The 16,695-nt window shown below is 37.3% G+C and overlaps 2 protein-coding genes across 5 annotated transcripts in view; one reads left to right on the forward strand and one right to left on the reverse strand.

The window, feature by feature from the left end:
• LOC100543781 (dehydrogenase/reductase SDR family member 9) overlaps positions 1-16,695 on the reverse strand; it is a 50,254-nt gene that overhangs the window by 598 nt on the left and 32,961 nt on the right. Inside the window, exons 4-6 of one of the 2 annotated variants that reach the window (XM_085227877.1) lie at positions 2,448-2,792; positions 1,794-2,052; positions 801-964 (exon numbers count right to left, since the gene is read on the reverse strand). In XM_085227877.1, the coding sequence (XP_085084003.1) occupies positions 801-964; positions 1,794-2,052; positions 2,448-2,766 (742 nt within the window). In that variant the 5' untranslated portion in view covers positions 2,767-2,792. Of the gene's footprint in view, positions 1-800; positions 965-1,793; positions 2,053-2,447; positions 2,796-16,695 lie in introns of both variants that reach the window. The other variant, XM_031554209.2, reaches the window with a different exon arrangement.
• The window catches only part of ABCB11 (ATP binding cassette subfamily B member 11), a 49,193-nt gene continuing 37,373 nt past the window's right edge, over positions 4,876-16,695 (forward strand). For 2 of the 3 annotated variants that reach the window (XM_010713700.4, XM_085227875.1), the window contains exons 1-3: positions 8,821-8,915; positions 10,836-10,945; positions 13,081-13,183. In XM_010713700.4, the coding sequence (XP_010712002.1) occupies positions 13,108-13,183 (76 nt within the window). In that variant the 5' untranslated portion in view covers positions 8,821-8,915; positions 10,836-10,945; positions 13,081-13,107. Of the gene's footprint in view, positions 4,961-8,820; positions 8,916-10,835; positions 10,946-13,080; positions 13,184-16,695 lie in introns of those variants that run through there. The other variant, XM_010713699.4, reaches the window with a different exon arrangement.

The raw sequence follows: 16,695 nt of genomic DNA on the forward strand, positions 1-16,695 counted from the left end.
CACTGATTTGTGAAATTTCACCAAGGAGTTGGTATTTCTTGTTTCTTGATTTAGAAGAATTCATAGTAATTTCTGAAGATCAACTACCCTGTCCATAATGACCTGTGATATAGTTTACCCCAAGAGCAGCTTAGTTACTCTTCACTGTGAAACAGCAATGGCAAAATTGGGTAGGTATTCCCCAAGTAACTAGCAATGATAGTATCTCAGAATAAACCTAACTGTGTTAAGAGGCAAATGGAAATAGAAATGCAGTGGTCCTGAGTCTCTTGTAGTTAGGTAATTGGTTTGCAGAAAGCTGTGAAATACAACTGTAAGAAAGAAACTCGAGGAACAAAAAGCCCAAAGATCAATAGACAAGCAGCTTCTGTTCAAGAAGGTGTCAGCAGGCCTCAGGAACTGTTTGTTAGACAATTTCTGCATGGCATCACTACTGCTGGGGATAGTAGAAGCAAAGGGAAGTTACCCTTATTTGATTACTAAATAAATAATAGTGGCTGAAAAACTCTGCAAGCACATTAGTTACATCATTAGATTAATGTTTTTTTTGCCTTGGAGTTTGCTCAAAAGCTACATGCCAACACAAATAATTAATCTTTAACTGAGATCTGAATAAAGTTTCACTGCACAAGTTTTTGTGTGAATAGCCATATTGTGATGCAGATGCATTTGAAGAGTAACTGTTAACATGCAGTCTTTTTGAAAAGTCATAGTGATTAGAAGATATAAAGTTACTTTGAAGGCTTTCTCAGCAAGAAATACATTGCTTGTTTTAGTAAAATGCCTGGAGATTACTTCACCTTTTTGAAAATACTCCTCTCCATATTGCTTTTTAGTGTCGAGGGAAAGCCGGTTCCATATAATCTCCTTCTCTTTCCGAATCTTTGCTAGATCCGTTAACGGTGTTTTGAACAGCCCAGGTTGAATGCAGGAAACTTTAACTCCAAAAGCTTTCATATCTCTCCTGCAAAGACAGCCCAGCAATTTAATTGCATTAGAAATTCTTCTTGATAAGGTGGGATTTTTTTTCTGTACTGTTATTTCTGTCTTTGACATTGCATATCAATGTATAAGTACTGTGTGGAAAGCACAGGTGTGAACTTTCAGCCTGTTATCCCTAAATGAGAGAGGAATGAACTATATTACCTGCTTCACTGAGTGTGAACATGCATGGACAGTGACTGGCATATTGGATTTCATATCCCAGTTCCCCTTCCAGTAGCTTGTAATCTGTCAGACTTCCCTGTAAGACCATCTGACTGCCTAAATGTAAGTATCCAGAGCCATTTTACATGTCTTAATGAACCCTTCTTGACCTCCATCTGATTCTCCAAACTGATACAGATTCTTCTGGCCACATCTCATAATTGTCAGCTGTGTGTGTGTGTCTTATAAACACTTAGAAATAGGAGATACACTTATAGGAGATCAGGTTTATCCTGCAAAGACATCTCAGTTCCCTTGAGTGGAATCTCCTCTCCAATAAGGCCCCTGTGAGTAACTAAATTATGAGAAGTTACGTATAAATATACAAAAATACCAACTACATCACAATATTACTTTAGGACTCGTTATGTGCCTAACAGGATTTGTATCTTAGATTTCAAAAGTGAAATTTTCTATGCTGAAAAAAAAGGTACTTTCAAGAAGACTTATCCCAAACTGTATAATATTTTTAGCTTTATATCAAGTGTCAGACATGTAAATCAGCTTCTATTCTGCATGTGTAGGCTTTCAGTCATCTGTTAGCCTTAGAAAATAAAGAGTGGTCTTCTTGCAGGTGAGTGTTATACCTTAAACTGTCATTAAATCCTTCTATCCCAAACTTTGAAGGGCAGTAGCCTCCACCACAGAATGCTAGGCGACCTCCAGTACTGGATACATTTACTATCCTTCCCTTTGCTTGTTTTATCAAGGGAAGCATATTTATTGTCACATTTATAAGTCCAATTAAATTAACTTCAATTGGCTCTCTAAAATGCTCAATATCCAACCAGTCTGTAGGAGCAGTTGGCCCCATAATTCCAGCATTATTAACAAGTCCCCAGAGACCTGCAAGGAAAAAAAGAAGAACATTAGAAAGCAATTTTTCACCTAATGAGGTAGATTAATTGAACTGTGTGTGATTTTACAGGAGCAGTGATGGATCAAAATGACAATGAATCTATTCTGACTACTAATTGTTTTTTGTGGGCGGAAAAAAATTCTTTTGGCTGAAAACTTGGCACAGTTTTGAGAAAACACAATTGAAACAAGTTGTAAGTTATTTTACAAAGAGAGGAAAGGTCACATAGAAGTTGGAATTTAGGATTAAGTACTGTGGTATGTCATAATAGCTCAAAGTTAGCAGTATTAGAGTAAACAGTGAGCATATCACACTATTTTGGGGAAAACTCAATTATTTTACCTAGATTTTTTTTTTTAAAGGCAAATGGCCTGGCGCTTACCTTCTGACTGGACTTCAGCTTTGATCCACGCTGCTGCTTTCTTAATGCTGTTTGAATCTCTCACATCCAGCAGCACTGTCTGAAGCTGATTGGAAGTTGCAGCTTGTAGTTCCTTGGCTCCTGTTTCAGTCAGACAGCTGGCTAGAACACGGAATCCCTTTTTATCAAAAGTCTTTGCTGCCATATTTCCAAATCCTGTGTCACATCCAGTGATGAATATATATTTGCCAGTGAGGTTTGCAACCTTTCTCCCATCTCTTGCCTTCCAGTACCACCACAGAGAGCTGATGCTGAGAAAGAGTAGTATATAGAAAAACATTTTTACTGCAGTCTTCTGGACTCGCTCTTCTGAAAGAAAAAGAAAAGCTGATAGTTTTAAAGGTATAATTGGTTGTTGTTTTTTCTTTTCCTCGAGTTGGATAACTGCAACTGTTCAGAAAAGTGGGCACAACACAGAGAAGTTGCATCTTGTGCTAGAAATACAACTATAAATCCCTGAGCAAAAATGAGATCTTGAGATATGTTGTAAGAGAGTTACACAGCATAATGTGTATTAGGTGCTACCGGGTCAGTCAACTCCCATCAAACATACCTGAGAGAAACACCATTTAGAGAAGAGTAGCAAAAATGAAACATTTGCATTGAAACCTACAGAAATGTTTGCATTTAGTGTCAGTTCACAGAAAGAGTGGGACAGCTAATAAGAAAAGGTAAATCAAGATCAGCAGGACCCAGAACTATCCTTTACTATGGATTCTTCAGTAAGGTTAGGCAGGAAAAATGATTTACTTTCTTTTACTAAAATCCTCTGTTGTCAATGCCAGACTCTCAAGTAGCAGGGCAGCAAGTCCTGCCACTTTGCCTCTCGAGGTGTAAATTTCTACCAGAATGCTGAGGGAGGGTAGGGTGTGTATGTGGCTTCTCAGCACAGAAGGAAGATGTAGCAGTCCATCTGTGTTTGTTTCAGGAGCGTCAGCACTGCAAAGCATGTTTGGGAAGAGCTCCCTACCTGTGGTTGTGCTCCCACTGACTTAATAGTAAAACTGTAAGTAGCTGGTGATGGATGAAATTTCACTTAGAGAAAGCAATTCAGTTACATGTCTTCATAAACACTTATGCCCAAAAAGCAGGAGATACCTAATGCAATCTGCTAAAAAACTATTTGAAATTGATGTAAGAGACTGCAGATCTTTACAAAGCTTACCTACCAACAGTCCATCTCTGCAGGGCAAGGTGCAATGAAGTTTGCATTTACAATGGCCAAATTTTCCTCTGGCAAAAAAATTTAAAAGGAAATTGCAAATTGTCATGTTTTTAAGCACTCTAATAGGAACAGGGACATTGATGTTATTTTCTGCAGATAGAGCTGCTTTTTGCTCTGACACACAAGATTTTTATTTTATGTTTCTTCTAAAATATTTTAAAACACATTTTTTATTATTTTTATTTTAAAAATAATTTTAATTTATCATTCACTGTTGCAAAAGCATTGAAGTTGAATACAGTATCACATTATTTTCACTTGCAAGCACTGTGGCTGCTCTTGGTGCTTGCTTACACCAGCAGGTATGCTGGTGCCCCGAAGCTCTGTGTGGGGGCTGGAAGTGACCCATGGTGTTGCAAAAGCTGCAGTGCACAGTTGCTGGGTTTCGTTGCTTAACTTCCTTTGCAGCATCAGTTTAGCAGAAAGCGTGGTGAGGTAATTAGGCAGCTGCTCTTCCTGTGTAGTGTTTCACTGTTGCTTTGTTAGGACATGACCCAGCAGAGCGACTGGTTTTCATCCCTTTCTTTCCTCTTTACTTTTGCAGCTCCTGCCTGCACTACCTCAGCCCCGCCGCGTGCCCACGCGCCCCAGCTGAGTCCTGAGGCGGGAAGCTGGGGCCGCAGTGGGAACAGCCCAAGGGCGGGGGGCAGAGCTGTGTTTCCTCACGTGCTGCTTCAGCTGTGACACAGGTGCTAACTAAAGGGAGAGCAGGTTAACGTAAGAAAAGCACAGTTTGGACCTGTGATGTGGTCAGTAAATAAAAGTAACAGCCAATCCAGCTAGGCTGTTGGAACACAAAGCTCAGCCAGGTGTTTTCCACAGAATCAGGCACGTCTGCTAACATGGGACAATTGGCAGTGCAGTGCAAGGTCTCATGGTTCATCGGTGGGCTGATAAGACTTTTTATCAGATTAATGAAATGCTATAATGACAACGTTTTAAGAGTGCTGTGTACAGGCTGTGTTTCCAACTCCCGCTTGCAGGTGAGACAGAGAGGTGCAGCACCAGCCCTCGGGCAGCAGATCTAAGATCTGCAGAAGTAAGCAAAAAATCTGTGCTTGTTTCAGGAGCCACAAACAAAAGGAGCACAAAACCAAAAGGCTAATCAAGAAAAATTATATTTTCCTTTAGTTTCCTGGAGGCACTGGGTCAAAAGTTCCCAGAACATTCCAGAAGCGTCTGGGAGAGCTGAGGTGCTGAGGACAAGCAAGCCCACAGGAGATGCCATCCTGTGACAAGAACAGCTGAGGTAAACAACTGTGTGAAAGGTTTTTATTTTCAGCGCATTGAATTGATAAAATTTACAGGTGGTGTTGTTTTGCTTCTTGAAGCGCCTTTGCTATTTTTATTTGCACAAAAATGAAAAATTGAAATGGCAAGAACACCAGCTGCCAAACTTTGATTAGGTCAAAGGGATGAGCAAATGCATGTCCTGCTTCAAGCATATTTCAAGATCAGATGGTGAGAGTAACTATAGAAATAGAGTAAGTAACTAGGGGTAATTCTCTTGCTGACTGCCTCCTAGCTACTTGCTGGAACAGCCGTAGACATTGCTTTGCAACAACCATACTGTGTTTTTGTGACTAAGAAATAAACACACTATGACTTAGTGAGGCTAAACAGACTTAGACCATGGAAGAAGAAATGTTTCTTTCATTCTGTATGCTAGCTTCCCACCTGAAAGCATCCACTAGACAATCACCAGTTTGGACTTTATACTTTCCATAGGAAGGGAAAATCACACTCAAATAAACAAGCCCATTGTACCCAGAGGTACTTTCCTTGTTTCACTATAAAAAAAGTGTCAACAATTTGCCATTTCATTATGAAGAAACATAATCTGTTTACAAAACAGGAAAGTGATTTCTTACCAACAAAGAGTTTTTTGTTTGCAGCAAAAATGATAAAACCCATTGAAAGAGGAAGTCTTACTTTTGTCTTACGAGCAGAAAGCAGGTTTGTGCATAGAATACTTGTTAAAGATCTTTGGAAAAGGTAGTAACTTATTAAAAAGTTCCCTTTTTAATAGCATAAATCTCAAATCAGCAAACTCCATGTAAAATTCATTCTGCTTTGTACAAAGTGAATGTTATGTTGTGTTTGTATAAATGCTGTGTGCCAAGAATGAAGATATGGAATGTGGGTACCTTCCAACCTAACCAGCTTTGTGCCTATATTGATTGTTCATATAGCTTCCTAAATCCACTAGGTTTTGCCCTGATCAGTCTGAGAGAAGGCTGTTCTCTTTTGGCCTGATTTTGTTGTCTGTGTCTTCTAAATATCTTTATTACTGACATTTCTTTTTTTCAGATGAATTTTATAAATAATGTGTAACAAAGGATGCTCCAGTAACAGGTGTTGAAGTCTTCTGACTAATGTTTCAATCTGCAAACTATATCAAAACAGTGTATTTTAACTAAAATGTCCCTTAGTTCAGGGTACCAGAAGAAAGATTGAGAGTTCACATCAACTTAATATTATTTAGGTTTAAAAAAAAAAAAAAAGTGGAGCAAAACAGTAAGAAATACCTTCAAACACCTGGAGAAATAAAGATGACAATAAATTGATTTGCTTTGTTTTTAAAGGATCAGAGGAAGGGAAGATAAAGTGCAATGCAGAAGCGGAAGTGTACTATGAGATTGAGGTCTGCTTTGTACTTCTCACCATCTGAAGTGCTATCAGTGTATGTGGCAGAGTTCAGATGGGGATATTATACTCAGGAGAAAGTCATCTGGTATTTGGCTCCTTGGCCCTGGGACCATTGTATGCTAGCTATAAAAATTAAGTTGGTTGTGAATGCCTACCAAATAAATTAATGAAGTGTGAAAAGCTATTTGCTCCATGCTTTCTGTCCAGCAGACTAGTCCAGACTGCTTTATTTGCATACAAACCTCATCACAAAACACTGAAACAAGCTGATCATCTGACACCTCAGCCTGCAGTGGCAGATTGAATCTATTTACCTGGTAGAAAAGTGTAGTCACCTGCTACTGTGAGCATACAGTGCTAAATTTCTGACTATCTTTATGAAGCTTTGGAAGTATTCTTTATTCGATTGCTAGCTCTGTTCTACTAGCTCTGTTCAGTACTGTGATAAAAATCAATATGTTGCATACTACAGCTTGAAGCTGAGGAGTCCTCTGCTAAAAGAGCACTTTGACTTTAATTTCTTACACAGAAATTATCTGCTCAGGAATAACTAAGAGTCATTTTTATTCACCTATGCCTGTGGATTGCTGGAAAATATCCTGAAAAGAAAGTAACTCTGATAGTATACTGGAATAAACATCTACTCAAAGAAGAAGCAATTATTTTACTGCAGTTGGCTCAATGAATTGTAATCTTTTTCTTCCTGTGTAAAGAAGTAAGAACTTGTGAACTGTAATCAGAATGTTTCCCTTCAACTCAGGGCAAGACTGAGGGACTTATCCTGACAGTACTGCTTAGGTTTCATGAAGTAAATATCCATTGCCTGTTTTGGTTTGGAGATGCTGCATGTGTTCCCTATCAGAATGCAAGAGTGGGAGCATCTGTTCTCTGTTTCTTCTGTGCCTTTCATCTTTCAATGAAGCATCTCTAGGACTGAATTTAGCAATAGAAAGAGTTTTCCCAGAACGTCAGAAGATGTCAAAATGCAAGAAAGACAGAGGAGATCACAATTTTTCCACTTGCAGTTGTAAAACAGGAAGGTGACTCTGCATTACCAAAACTGAATGCTGTGTGTTCTCTACCTTGCCATGCACAGGTGGATGATTTTTCAGCATGCATTCATTTTTTCTGGCCCATGTCATAAAGTCAGGTTAGAATTTATTAATCTTCAGGACTTTGTATGTTAATAAGTTGAGAAAAGTGGAAATTTAGTGGAGCCCTTTGCAAGAACTAAGGTAGTCTATGGTGTTAGCTCCAATCCATCACTGTCTTAATCCACTTCACTAGCAAAGTCTTTAAGTGGAAAGACTGAAGTAATTTGTGTATAGCTTAAACCATACTCTGGCTCTGTAAAACCAAGACTTATCTGGAGATGCTGGACTTCACTGTGTTTAAGTGTGATTTTGCTTGAGTGCTTTGGAAAGGAAAATTGGTGCAACTTTATGACCTTTGGACACAGTGGTCCTGGAGAAATTACTGCGGGATAATGACATAAAGTGGCTGTCTTCTCTGCTGTATCATTTTCCTTCCATCCTATCTACTTGTATACTCTGCACTGCATGGAATTATTTTTTTTCGTGATTCTAATATGTGGTGGATGAAATAATTAGCTCCGTGATGTTATCTCAGATAGTGTTATTTACCAAGTTATGCTGTATGCATTAGCAAAGATGTAGACTTGTCTACACTTTTTGTTATGAAAGTGGGAGATGACAGCAGGTTTGATAATGCTGTTGCTATGTGTGTGGGACTGATTCTAAACTAGAAAAACAGAGTTTGGGTGAGCTATGTTTGATCCTGAGGCACTTTTTTGCAGAAGGGTTTGTCATGAAAAGTCTGAGGGCACAGACCTGAGGAGAAGCCAGCAATCACTGAGATTAAGGAGTTACCTTTCCATCTTATCATATTAGACAAAGATCTCTGTGATGAGAACTGATTTCAGAGGAGAACTAAACCGTGTTTGTTATTTCCCTCTAAACCCTGCAGATGTCATTGGCTGGGGTCACAGCATTGTCCTCACCAAAGTCCCTTATTGAAAAATCCACTGAGAGACCATCTCCAATGAGAATTCACTATTGCTGAGTGCTTTTCTTGCTTAAAAATATTCATCTTTTAAAGGAGGAATGGTAAAAAATTTCATAGCTGTGGAATTGGGGTGAGCTATGAGTTAGAAACCACATAGCTAATACAGTAATTCTATACTGTGATATAGGGTAAAATAAGGCTATAATAGTCTCTTTCTATATGTTCATTGTGAATAATTTTTTTTTATTTTTATTTTTTGTAAGAGAATTATCTGGTCTCTTCATATATAATTGCTTTCCAAGAGGTCTGACTTGAAGTTGTGAGATTACATTAGTCAAATTTAAACCCTCCGTTAAATGTCAATGAACTGTAACCAGTGTGACCACAAGGTTATTGACTCAGGTGCAAATAACCAATGCTCAATTTAAAGATGGGTTAGAGTAATGAAAACACGATGGGAAGTGTTTGGGTGCTTCACTAATTGAACGGGATTCTTGCAATTTGTTCTATGTGTTTTTTTGCAGCCACGAGTGAGTAACATATCTATCACATCTAATATGTCATAGATTACCGATAAAACTTCTTGAACTGAAGGGTACCTGTATTTTTCCTTCAAAATAATCCGAGTTGAATGCTAAATTTAATCTGCGCAATTAGTGTTTTTTGAATGGGATTATCTGACGGATAAATTGTTCAAGTTGTATTTTGAAGCAGTATGTCTTTCTGCATGTATGCTGTCGTTAATATCTGATCAACCAGGATTTAAACAAAAAGGGAGAGATCGTAATGTCAAATGAGGATTTATTCTGCATAAAGATCTGATCTGAAAAAGATTTCAAATGGTTTTGGAGAAGGTCTGAATATTGTTTTATTCTGTAGCATTCCTTTGTTTGCGTTTTCAAATGATTTCTCTTTAAAATATGGATTTTTGAGTTCCATAAATATAACTGTTTATAAAAACTCCAGCAGTCATAACTTTGCTGGCAGTGGTAAAATGCAGTTTCACTTCAGTGCAGCTTCTGACATATTCTCTGTTGCTAGTTTTTATTTGGCACTCTCGGGTAGATTGGATGATGTAATCTTCTGTTATCTCTGATTTCTGTTATCCAAATCACTCTTAATGGAGACATCAGCATCATAATTTTTCAAGGTGTAAGTGGTCCCCATATAAACTTCCAGACCCAAAGGAATGTTGTTTTAATATTCGAATTCAGCATGCTATTGTTCTATATTAGTTTAAGGTCATGAATGATGCCTGCTGCCTATGGTAGAATATGGATAATATTTGATGTTCTGAACCTCAGGAAGGAATAAATGTGTTTCTTTTCAGAAATATGGGGCAGTCACTTTTTTTTTTTTTAATTGAGAAATTTTAACAATTCCAGAAAGTTTAGCTCTAGTGAGTGTTTGTAACAAGAATCCCTACTCTAGTCATTCATCTTTTTTCCCCCACTTTTCCCATTATTTAAGATAGCATCAGAATTCAGACTAAAAAAAAAAATAAATTGTCATATATGTCATAATGTTAAAATATGGTGTCAAAGCAAGCACTGAAGTGAGACTTCCCAGCATCATGCTCTATGCCAGCATTGAAAGGACAAATTGATTTTTACAATGTTCCATCACAAAATTTTATATAGATGTTATGATTACAAGGTGAAATAATAAATAACTTAAAAGAGGATGAGGCAGAGAATGACTGGGCTTTGCTTTACTTTTGCCTTTTTCATCAATCTACAGCATGACATTATCTTTTATCATTCTGAAACAGAAATGCACTGTTATTTATTTTATAATCTGGGTAACAATTTCAATAATGCTGACTTCAGCGTAAAATCAGCTGTTAGATCAACTTTCTTTATATATTTCCATTATTTGTTTGCTAAACAAAGCAAAGCAGTGCTTACTAGATCTAGGAACAAATTATGGCTTCTGTGTAAGAACAAATTGCTGATAAAATTACCATTGTGATGAACTTTTGCAGAAGAAAACTTGTGTTGTTGAAATTTCCATCTTCTGGTGCTATTAATTAAGTGAATGATGATTTAATTTTCTGAACAAAAGTCTGTAAATAATAAAAATGGTCTTTCTCACACTCATAATTTTTTTTTAAAGTTTTAAATAAGTGTTGCTTTTTTTTTTTTAAAGATGAACACGTCCTTTTTAAAAACACTTATCCAGGATTAAAAGGCTGACAAGCCATAGGCTCATTGCATATTTAAGCTGTGTTTTCCTTAGAATCACTTCACTGTGAAGTGTTTGCCAGTCTGTGCTACCACTGTCAAATTTGTTACATTTTGTAAATGAGAGACCATGTCTTGAGATCTCTAGCTCTAACCTCACAACTGAATTCATGCTTAAAATAAATAGTCTTGACAGTGTGATCATTGAGAAAACTGCCAGAAGTGAGCTCACTGAGTATCTTTGTGTTCTTTTTTTCCCCCCTCAAGGTACTTCTGGATCTTTAGGATTATTTGAACAAGCAGTTTTTGGAGATCTGTCTAAGACTACTTCAACTTATCCAGTACAGCAAAAGGCAGGGAGGAGAAAGTAGAACAAGGTTTGTGTTTTTACTGGAAGACTGAATTAATATATATTTTTTCCATTTGGGGAAAATCATCACTCTCTTCTTCAGTGAAAGCTCCAGTGGCATTAAACTGCCAGGAACATATGTTCACTCTTTATGGGAAGCTATGTTTATTTCAATATTAATTGAATGATCTTATCTGGAAATTAATTCCTTGTTAAATCCTTTCCCATGCGCCCAACACAAATCCAGCTGAGTGAAATGCAGATCAGGTCTCATGTGAAACACAGTAATATGTGTGTGAAGCTTTCCTTTCTAGTTGGAAGCAGGTTGTGTGTGTTTTCTGTCGAATAAAACAGCAAAAAGTGAACTTGGGAATGCACACATGCTTGATACTTTAACTAAGGAAGTAACATAGCCTTGTTTGACCCATTTACCATCTGTTTGGGAGAACAGGAAAAAAAAAATCATTAAGATTATAAATTATTTCATTGCATGTGGAGATGAATAATTTAAAAAAATTCCTGTAATTTTACTTTGTGAGTGACTATTGTAGTCCTAGTCAGATTTTTTGCTGTTATAGTGATTTGGCTTTATCTATTTCCTTAAAGAGAGAATTTGGTTCACAGACCAGGGCATCATATAGTGTGAGGGGATCAGGATTTACTGACATCAGTCAACAAACGTGGATCAACAAATTCTGCTCATCAGATACTTTCAGGCCAGAAAACTACATCCATAGAGCAGCAATCAGTGAATTAATGTCTGAATTAAGGAACGTGTTAAATGCAGCTCTGCAGATATGTCTTTCTTCTGGTATAGTTCCATAATATTGACAAAAGCATGGTGGATAATATATTCACTAAGTTTGAGCATGATGTAAAAGCTGCAGATATGCTGATAAACAGGACTAGAATCCAAACTTGTCTAAGCAAACAGAAAAAATGGGCTGAAGAATGTAAGATGTTATTATATGCTGATAAAAGCAGACAGGAGTAATCAACTGTGAAGATACAGTTTGGAAAACAACTGTCTCTGAAATAAATTGCTTGCAAAAAATGAGTGTTTTTGTGAAACACGGACTGAAGGTGAATCAATAATGTGATATTTTTGTAAAAACACACACACACATATATATGTATCTCATACTGTGTTGTCTAAACAAGAGTATGATCTGTGAGACGTGAAATAGTCTCTCCTTTGCTCACTGTTGGTAAGACTCAGTACTGTTATACACTCATCACTTCAAGAAAGAATCTGGAGTAGACAGTGAGGGTTATCATAGGTTTGGGAGATACAGCCAACAAAGGAAAATTGAATTGAATGAATTGCTTTATTCATATTAACAGGGAGACTTCCTATCCTCCAAATAAATAACAACCTACTTGCAAAGTGGAAGAGAACTATTTTTTCCCTATTGCATAAGAAGCAATGGGCTTAAATTATGACATGTAAAATTCAAATCAGACATTAGGAAGAATTTACTTTAGCAATAAGGATAGTAAAGCACTGTAATGCTCCTGGAGGTCATTAGGCATCTTTGATAAATATCCATTAAAATGACAGAAGAATAATTGAATTCTACCCTGGATGCTTAGAATTAACCAAGAGAATTAGGCCTTTACAGCCTGTCTTCCTGATCATTCCTGTGCTAGAGAAATACGTATAAAATTTAGGAACAGATGATAAATGAGGAGGGTTTCCTCTGTCATGGTCTTAGTGACCACCAGCAGCTGGGCTGGGCTGAGACAAAGCAGAGCAGATCTCCTGCCCACTGCTCCCTTGTAACAGAGGCAGGATCTGTTATTAATATCTTGGGCTGTAATTCATGGATGGCATCTACAGAAAAGCAATAGTTGATTTTAATATAGCCATTAATGGCAAGAGGGCTGTTTGCATCAAACTGCAAAGCCCATTGGAGCAGCTCATTTAAGGCAGAGGTGGTACTGAAGCCTTTTAAAGGAGTTACACTTTGGGCTGGCTTGGACGTACTTCTCTGATGCGTTTTTCTACTCTAGTTCCACTTTTAGAATTTGCATTGTAATCAGTGGCATTGCCCTGGGATGATGGCAGAACTTGAGTTAAGCAGGAGTCTAACGTAATATAGTTGTACTTTCAAAGACTAATGTTTGCTAATGCGATTTTTCTCCACCCCCCCTTCTCTTAAGGATTTCTGATTTGAGCACTTAATCATCATGTCTGATCCTGTTATTCTGCGTAGCATCAAGAAATTGGGAGAAGATAACTATGCTTTTGACTTGGATGGTAAATGTAAGATGTTTATTCTTCAGTTGCCTGATTTTATAAAGCACGTAGAAAAGGTGGTGGGTGGTGTAAGTGGAGCTAATAGTCATATAGAATACAAATGTAATAGTCTGTGGAATAAATACAGTTATCTGGTACCTGCTGCTGTTCTGTGAATCTACAGGTGTGCTATCTGCAAAACCTTTCTGAAAAAGTTGTTTATAACAGTCTCTCTTTGTGGATGATATTTACTTATCAGACTACATATTTAAAGTGTCTACCTAAGTTTTTAGGTACCTTTAGGTACCAAGGCACTACCTACTCAGTGTCTTGGTGTACAAGTAAATGGACAGAAAATCAGAAGCTTGTCTTTCCTGTTTTTTAGAGGTTCTTTCAGTAAATGTGTATATGCAGCCATACCTCTATTAGGCAGAATACTAAAGAGATATTGCTGTGCTGTATATCTCATTTCAAGAGTCTGCATTCTTTTTCCTCATCAGAGTTTTTCCTCTTTTCTTCCATTTTTCCCTGGTAATGTGCGTTTTTCCAGTTTGTATATGCAAATGCAGCAAGAGTCAGGTAGGAGAAAAAATGAAGAGAAATTGCTACACAAATATTTTGAATTTTGTTTGTAAGACTTGAGAAGAGCAGACAAAGGGAGAGGCAATGCAAATATATATTAAACGCATAATGCATAGTGAAGCCAAACAATAGCACATTAGGGAAAATAAACTGCAGTACAATTCAATGTACATCTGTATCTGCACCCTACGTAGAGTAAAAGGGGTCTGCAAGAAGATTCTGTAACTCAAGTATCACCAGATTCCTTAAGTAAACATCTAAGCCTGTATTTTCAGAATCCCTGCCAGCTGTGCCTAACTCTGGATTTCTTTGAACTTTTATTAAAAATCTTCTCCCAGGGGATAATGAAATGCTTGAGGTCATGCATAAATAGCCCCTGTAATAACGTGGGCCTTATTGGGATTTACAAACATGGCATTCACTCCCAGTTACACCTGCTTCATCAAAAAAATAGGTGGTTTGGGTGGGCTCTGAACAAAACAGATTGATGAGTAACTTTTTATCTTGGGTTCTCTTTTCTCTTTTACTTCATCAGCTTTTTAGAGCAGTCAGATGGGATAGTGATGAAGACCATGGGGATTTTATTTTATGAGAAATTACTTCAGAGAAAACTGAACTGTATTCAGACTAACATTCAAAGGCAGACCTCCTTGGAGGTATTTTTCATTAACTAAAATATCAGAACAGAAATCACACTAATTTGCGTTATGTTAAATATTTCCTCCCCAGCTTAGATGACATCTTGTGTTTATGGCAGTCCTCCTTCAGCAACTTTAGTTCTGTGAGAACTTTACAGTGATGTTTTGTAGGCTAAAATTGTGGCTTGCAGAAGAATTCATCACATAACAATGTATATCATGAAATTTCAGCCAATAATCGAACTTTTTCAAGACTTACTGAGACTTTTTTTTTTAGTAACAGACTTCCTCAAGCTTCTTTCCCTGCTGTATGGCAGGAGAGTGTACCATCTGTGATCTGTCTTCACTTTAAAATACCCAGTAGTTGCTTGTTAGTGCCAAGTCTGGATTTCTAATCTACTATAGTTCACTGTTTGAGTTTTGCTCTCAATCTTTATCTGAAATATGACATATTATAGGACTGTGAGTGTAATGGTAGCATCTGAACACATTTGGAATATTTGGTCTGGCTCTGGGCTTGATTGCATTGATTTTTGTAGAGTTTGTCAAACATCTTCAAGTATAAAAGTAGCCGTTCCATTACATGTGGTGGTACATGTGATTTTTTTGGTCTTCACGTGCAAAAGGTGCTATGTTCCCACCTTCTGTCTGCCTGTAGTAGTCATATAATTATTTTGGTTTTAACTATCCTTGTCAAATGCTTTTCACTTTGCAGAGATTATTCTCCTGTACTAGCTAATCTTCTATCCAACAATCAAGAGTATGCTTTTGCTGGGAACTTCAAATCTGTTGTAAATGCTTCCAAGAAGCTAGTGTGGGAAAGTATTCTCCTAGTAGCTTGAATGTATTCCTAAAATCAAGACTGGCATGGTAGACTATGCAGCTGATTCTAAAATTTGCAATATAGGAACAGAATCCACAGCTCTTTGATTATGACAGAAACAAACGTGAGCATATTCTGGAAGTCTGATCTCTTCCCCAGCTATTGCTACCCCAGCACACTGCCCTGCATCCTGCTGAAATGAGCAGCTATTCGTGTGCTGAAGCTGTAGAGTCTTCCCACTCCCTTTCCCTGCAGTGTTTTGAATGTTTAACTGAGGCTGCTAGCTGAAGGCAGTTTCAACTCTTGGAGTACTTTGAGCTCTAGTATTACTGAGAGGGGAGAGAAGTGAAGAGAAAAGGGAGTGAACAGGCAAAGGGGGTATATCCTTCTTCAGGGACAGAAAACTTTTTGCCTGTTCTAGCCCCTAAGAAATTTTCCCAGCTATCTAATATTTATCCAGTTGTACTGGAGCAGTTGTTCCTTGCCTATTAACTTGTCTAATGTAGTTGCTGCTTTTACTTCTTCTGGGACTTCAACTATTGGGACCAAACCTCCTCTCCTTTTTACAGCCAGGATTTTTTTTTGTCTTATAAAGTGTTGTCTCTGGTTTCTCAGTTTCCTTGGAAATGCAATCTTTTGCTGAATGTAGTGAACAGTTTATTGAATTGTTAGAACACCTTTCCAAAAGCAAACACTGGTGCTTTAAAATGCTCCTGGCAACCTGCTGAGTGATCTCTTCTGCTCTATAATCTCCAGTGAGGTTTGTTTCAATAACTGTCTCTTGTACATATTACTAAGTATTAGCTCTTTCTGGATCAACAGTAGAACACTGCAACTGTAGGTATAGTTAATAGCCAGCTTTATTTGGGAGCCTTTTGGGTATGCTTTTTCATTTGTTTGATTTAAGTATCAGATTTCCTCAGGCTTACTTTTTACCATGTTCACATAGCTGCAGCAAAGCCTCAAATTCTTGACCACCTTCTGCAGCTTTTCCTAGGTTCTGTGCTTCTTTCAAGCTGAAAATTTTCTTAAAGCATTTAAACGTTACTGTTGCTTTTTTTTTTAGGTTAATACATTATTTAATTGTCCCTATGTATTTTTGCTTGCTATAGAAATCATACTTTGTTCTATTCTTCTTATTTTGCAATTGTAACGGTGAGCTATTACATCTGTTTTTTTCCTTCAATTTAAGTACAGATGATGTATTTAAATTGAACTTCCAAATTGTACTTCCAAATTTTCTTCCTGCAGAGGAAACTTCCTCTAAGGCTTTTCTTATTCTATAAATCCTCAAGGAATGGTTTCAAACCATTACAGCTGTCACAAGCTGCCAAACTCTTAACAAAGTGAGAACAGCAGTTTTTCTTTCTTTTGTAACACCAAATTATGCTTTCTAATAATAGTTTTACAAGTATGAATCCTTCTTTGAAATGTCTGGGATTCATAGGATATACTTACATAACAAACAGCAGAATAAAACCATTGTTTGCTAAAGC

Source organism: Meleagris gallopavo, chromosome 7, assembly GCF_905368555.1.
Source record: "Meleagris gallopavo chromosome 7, MGAL_WU_HG_1.1, whole genome shotgun sequence".
Lineage (NCBI taxonomy): Eukaryota > Metazoa > Chordata > Aves > Galliformes > Phasianidae > Meleagris > Meleagris gallopavo.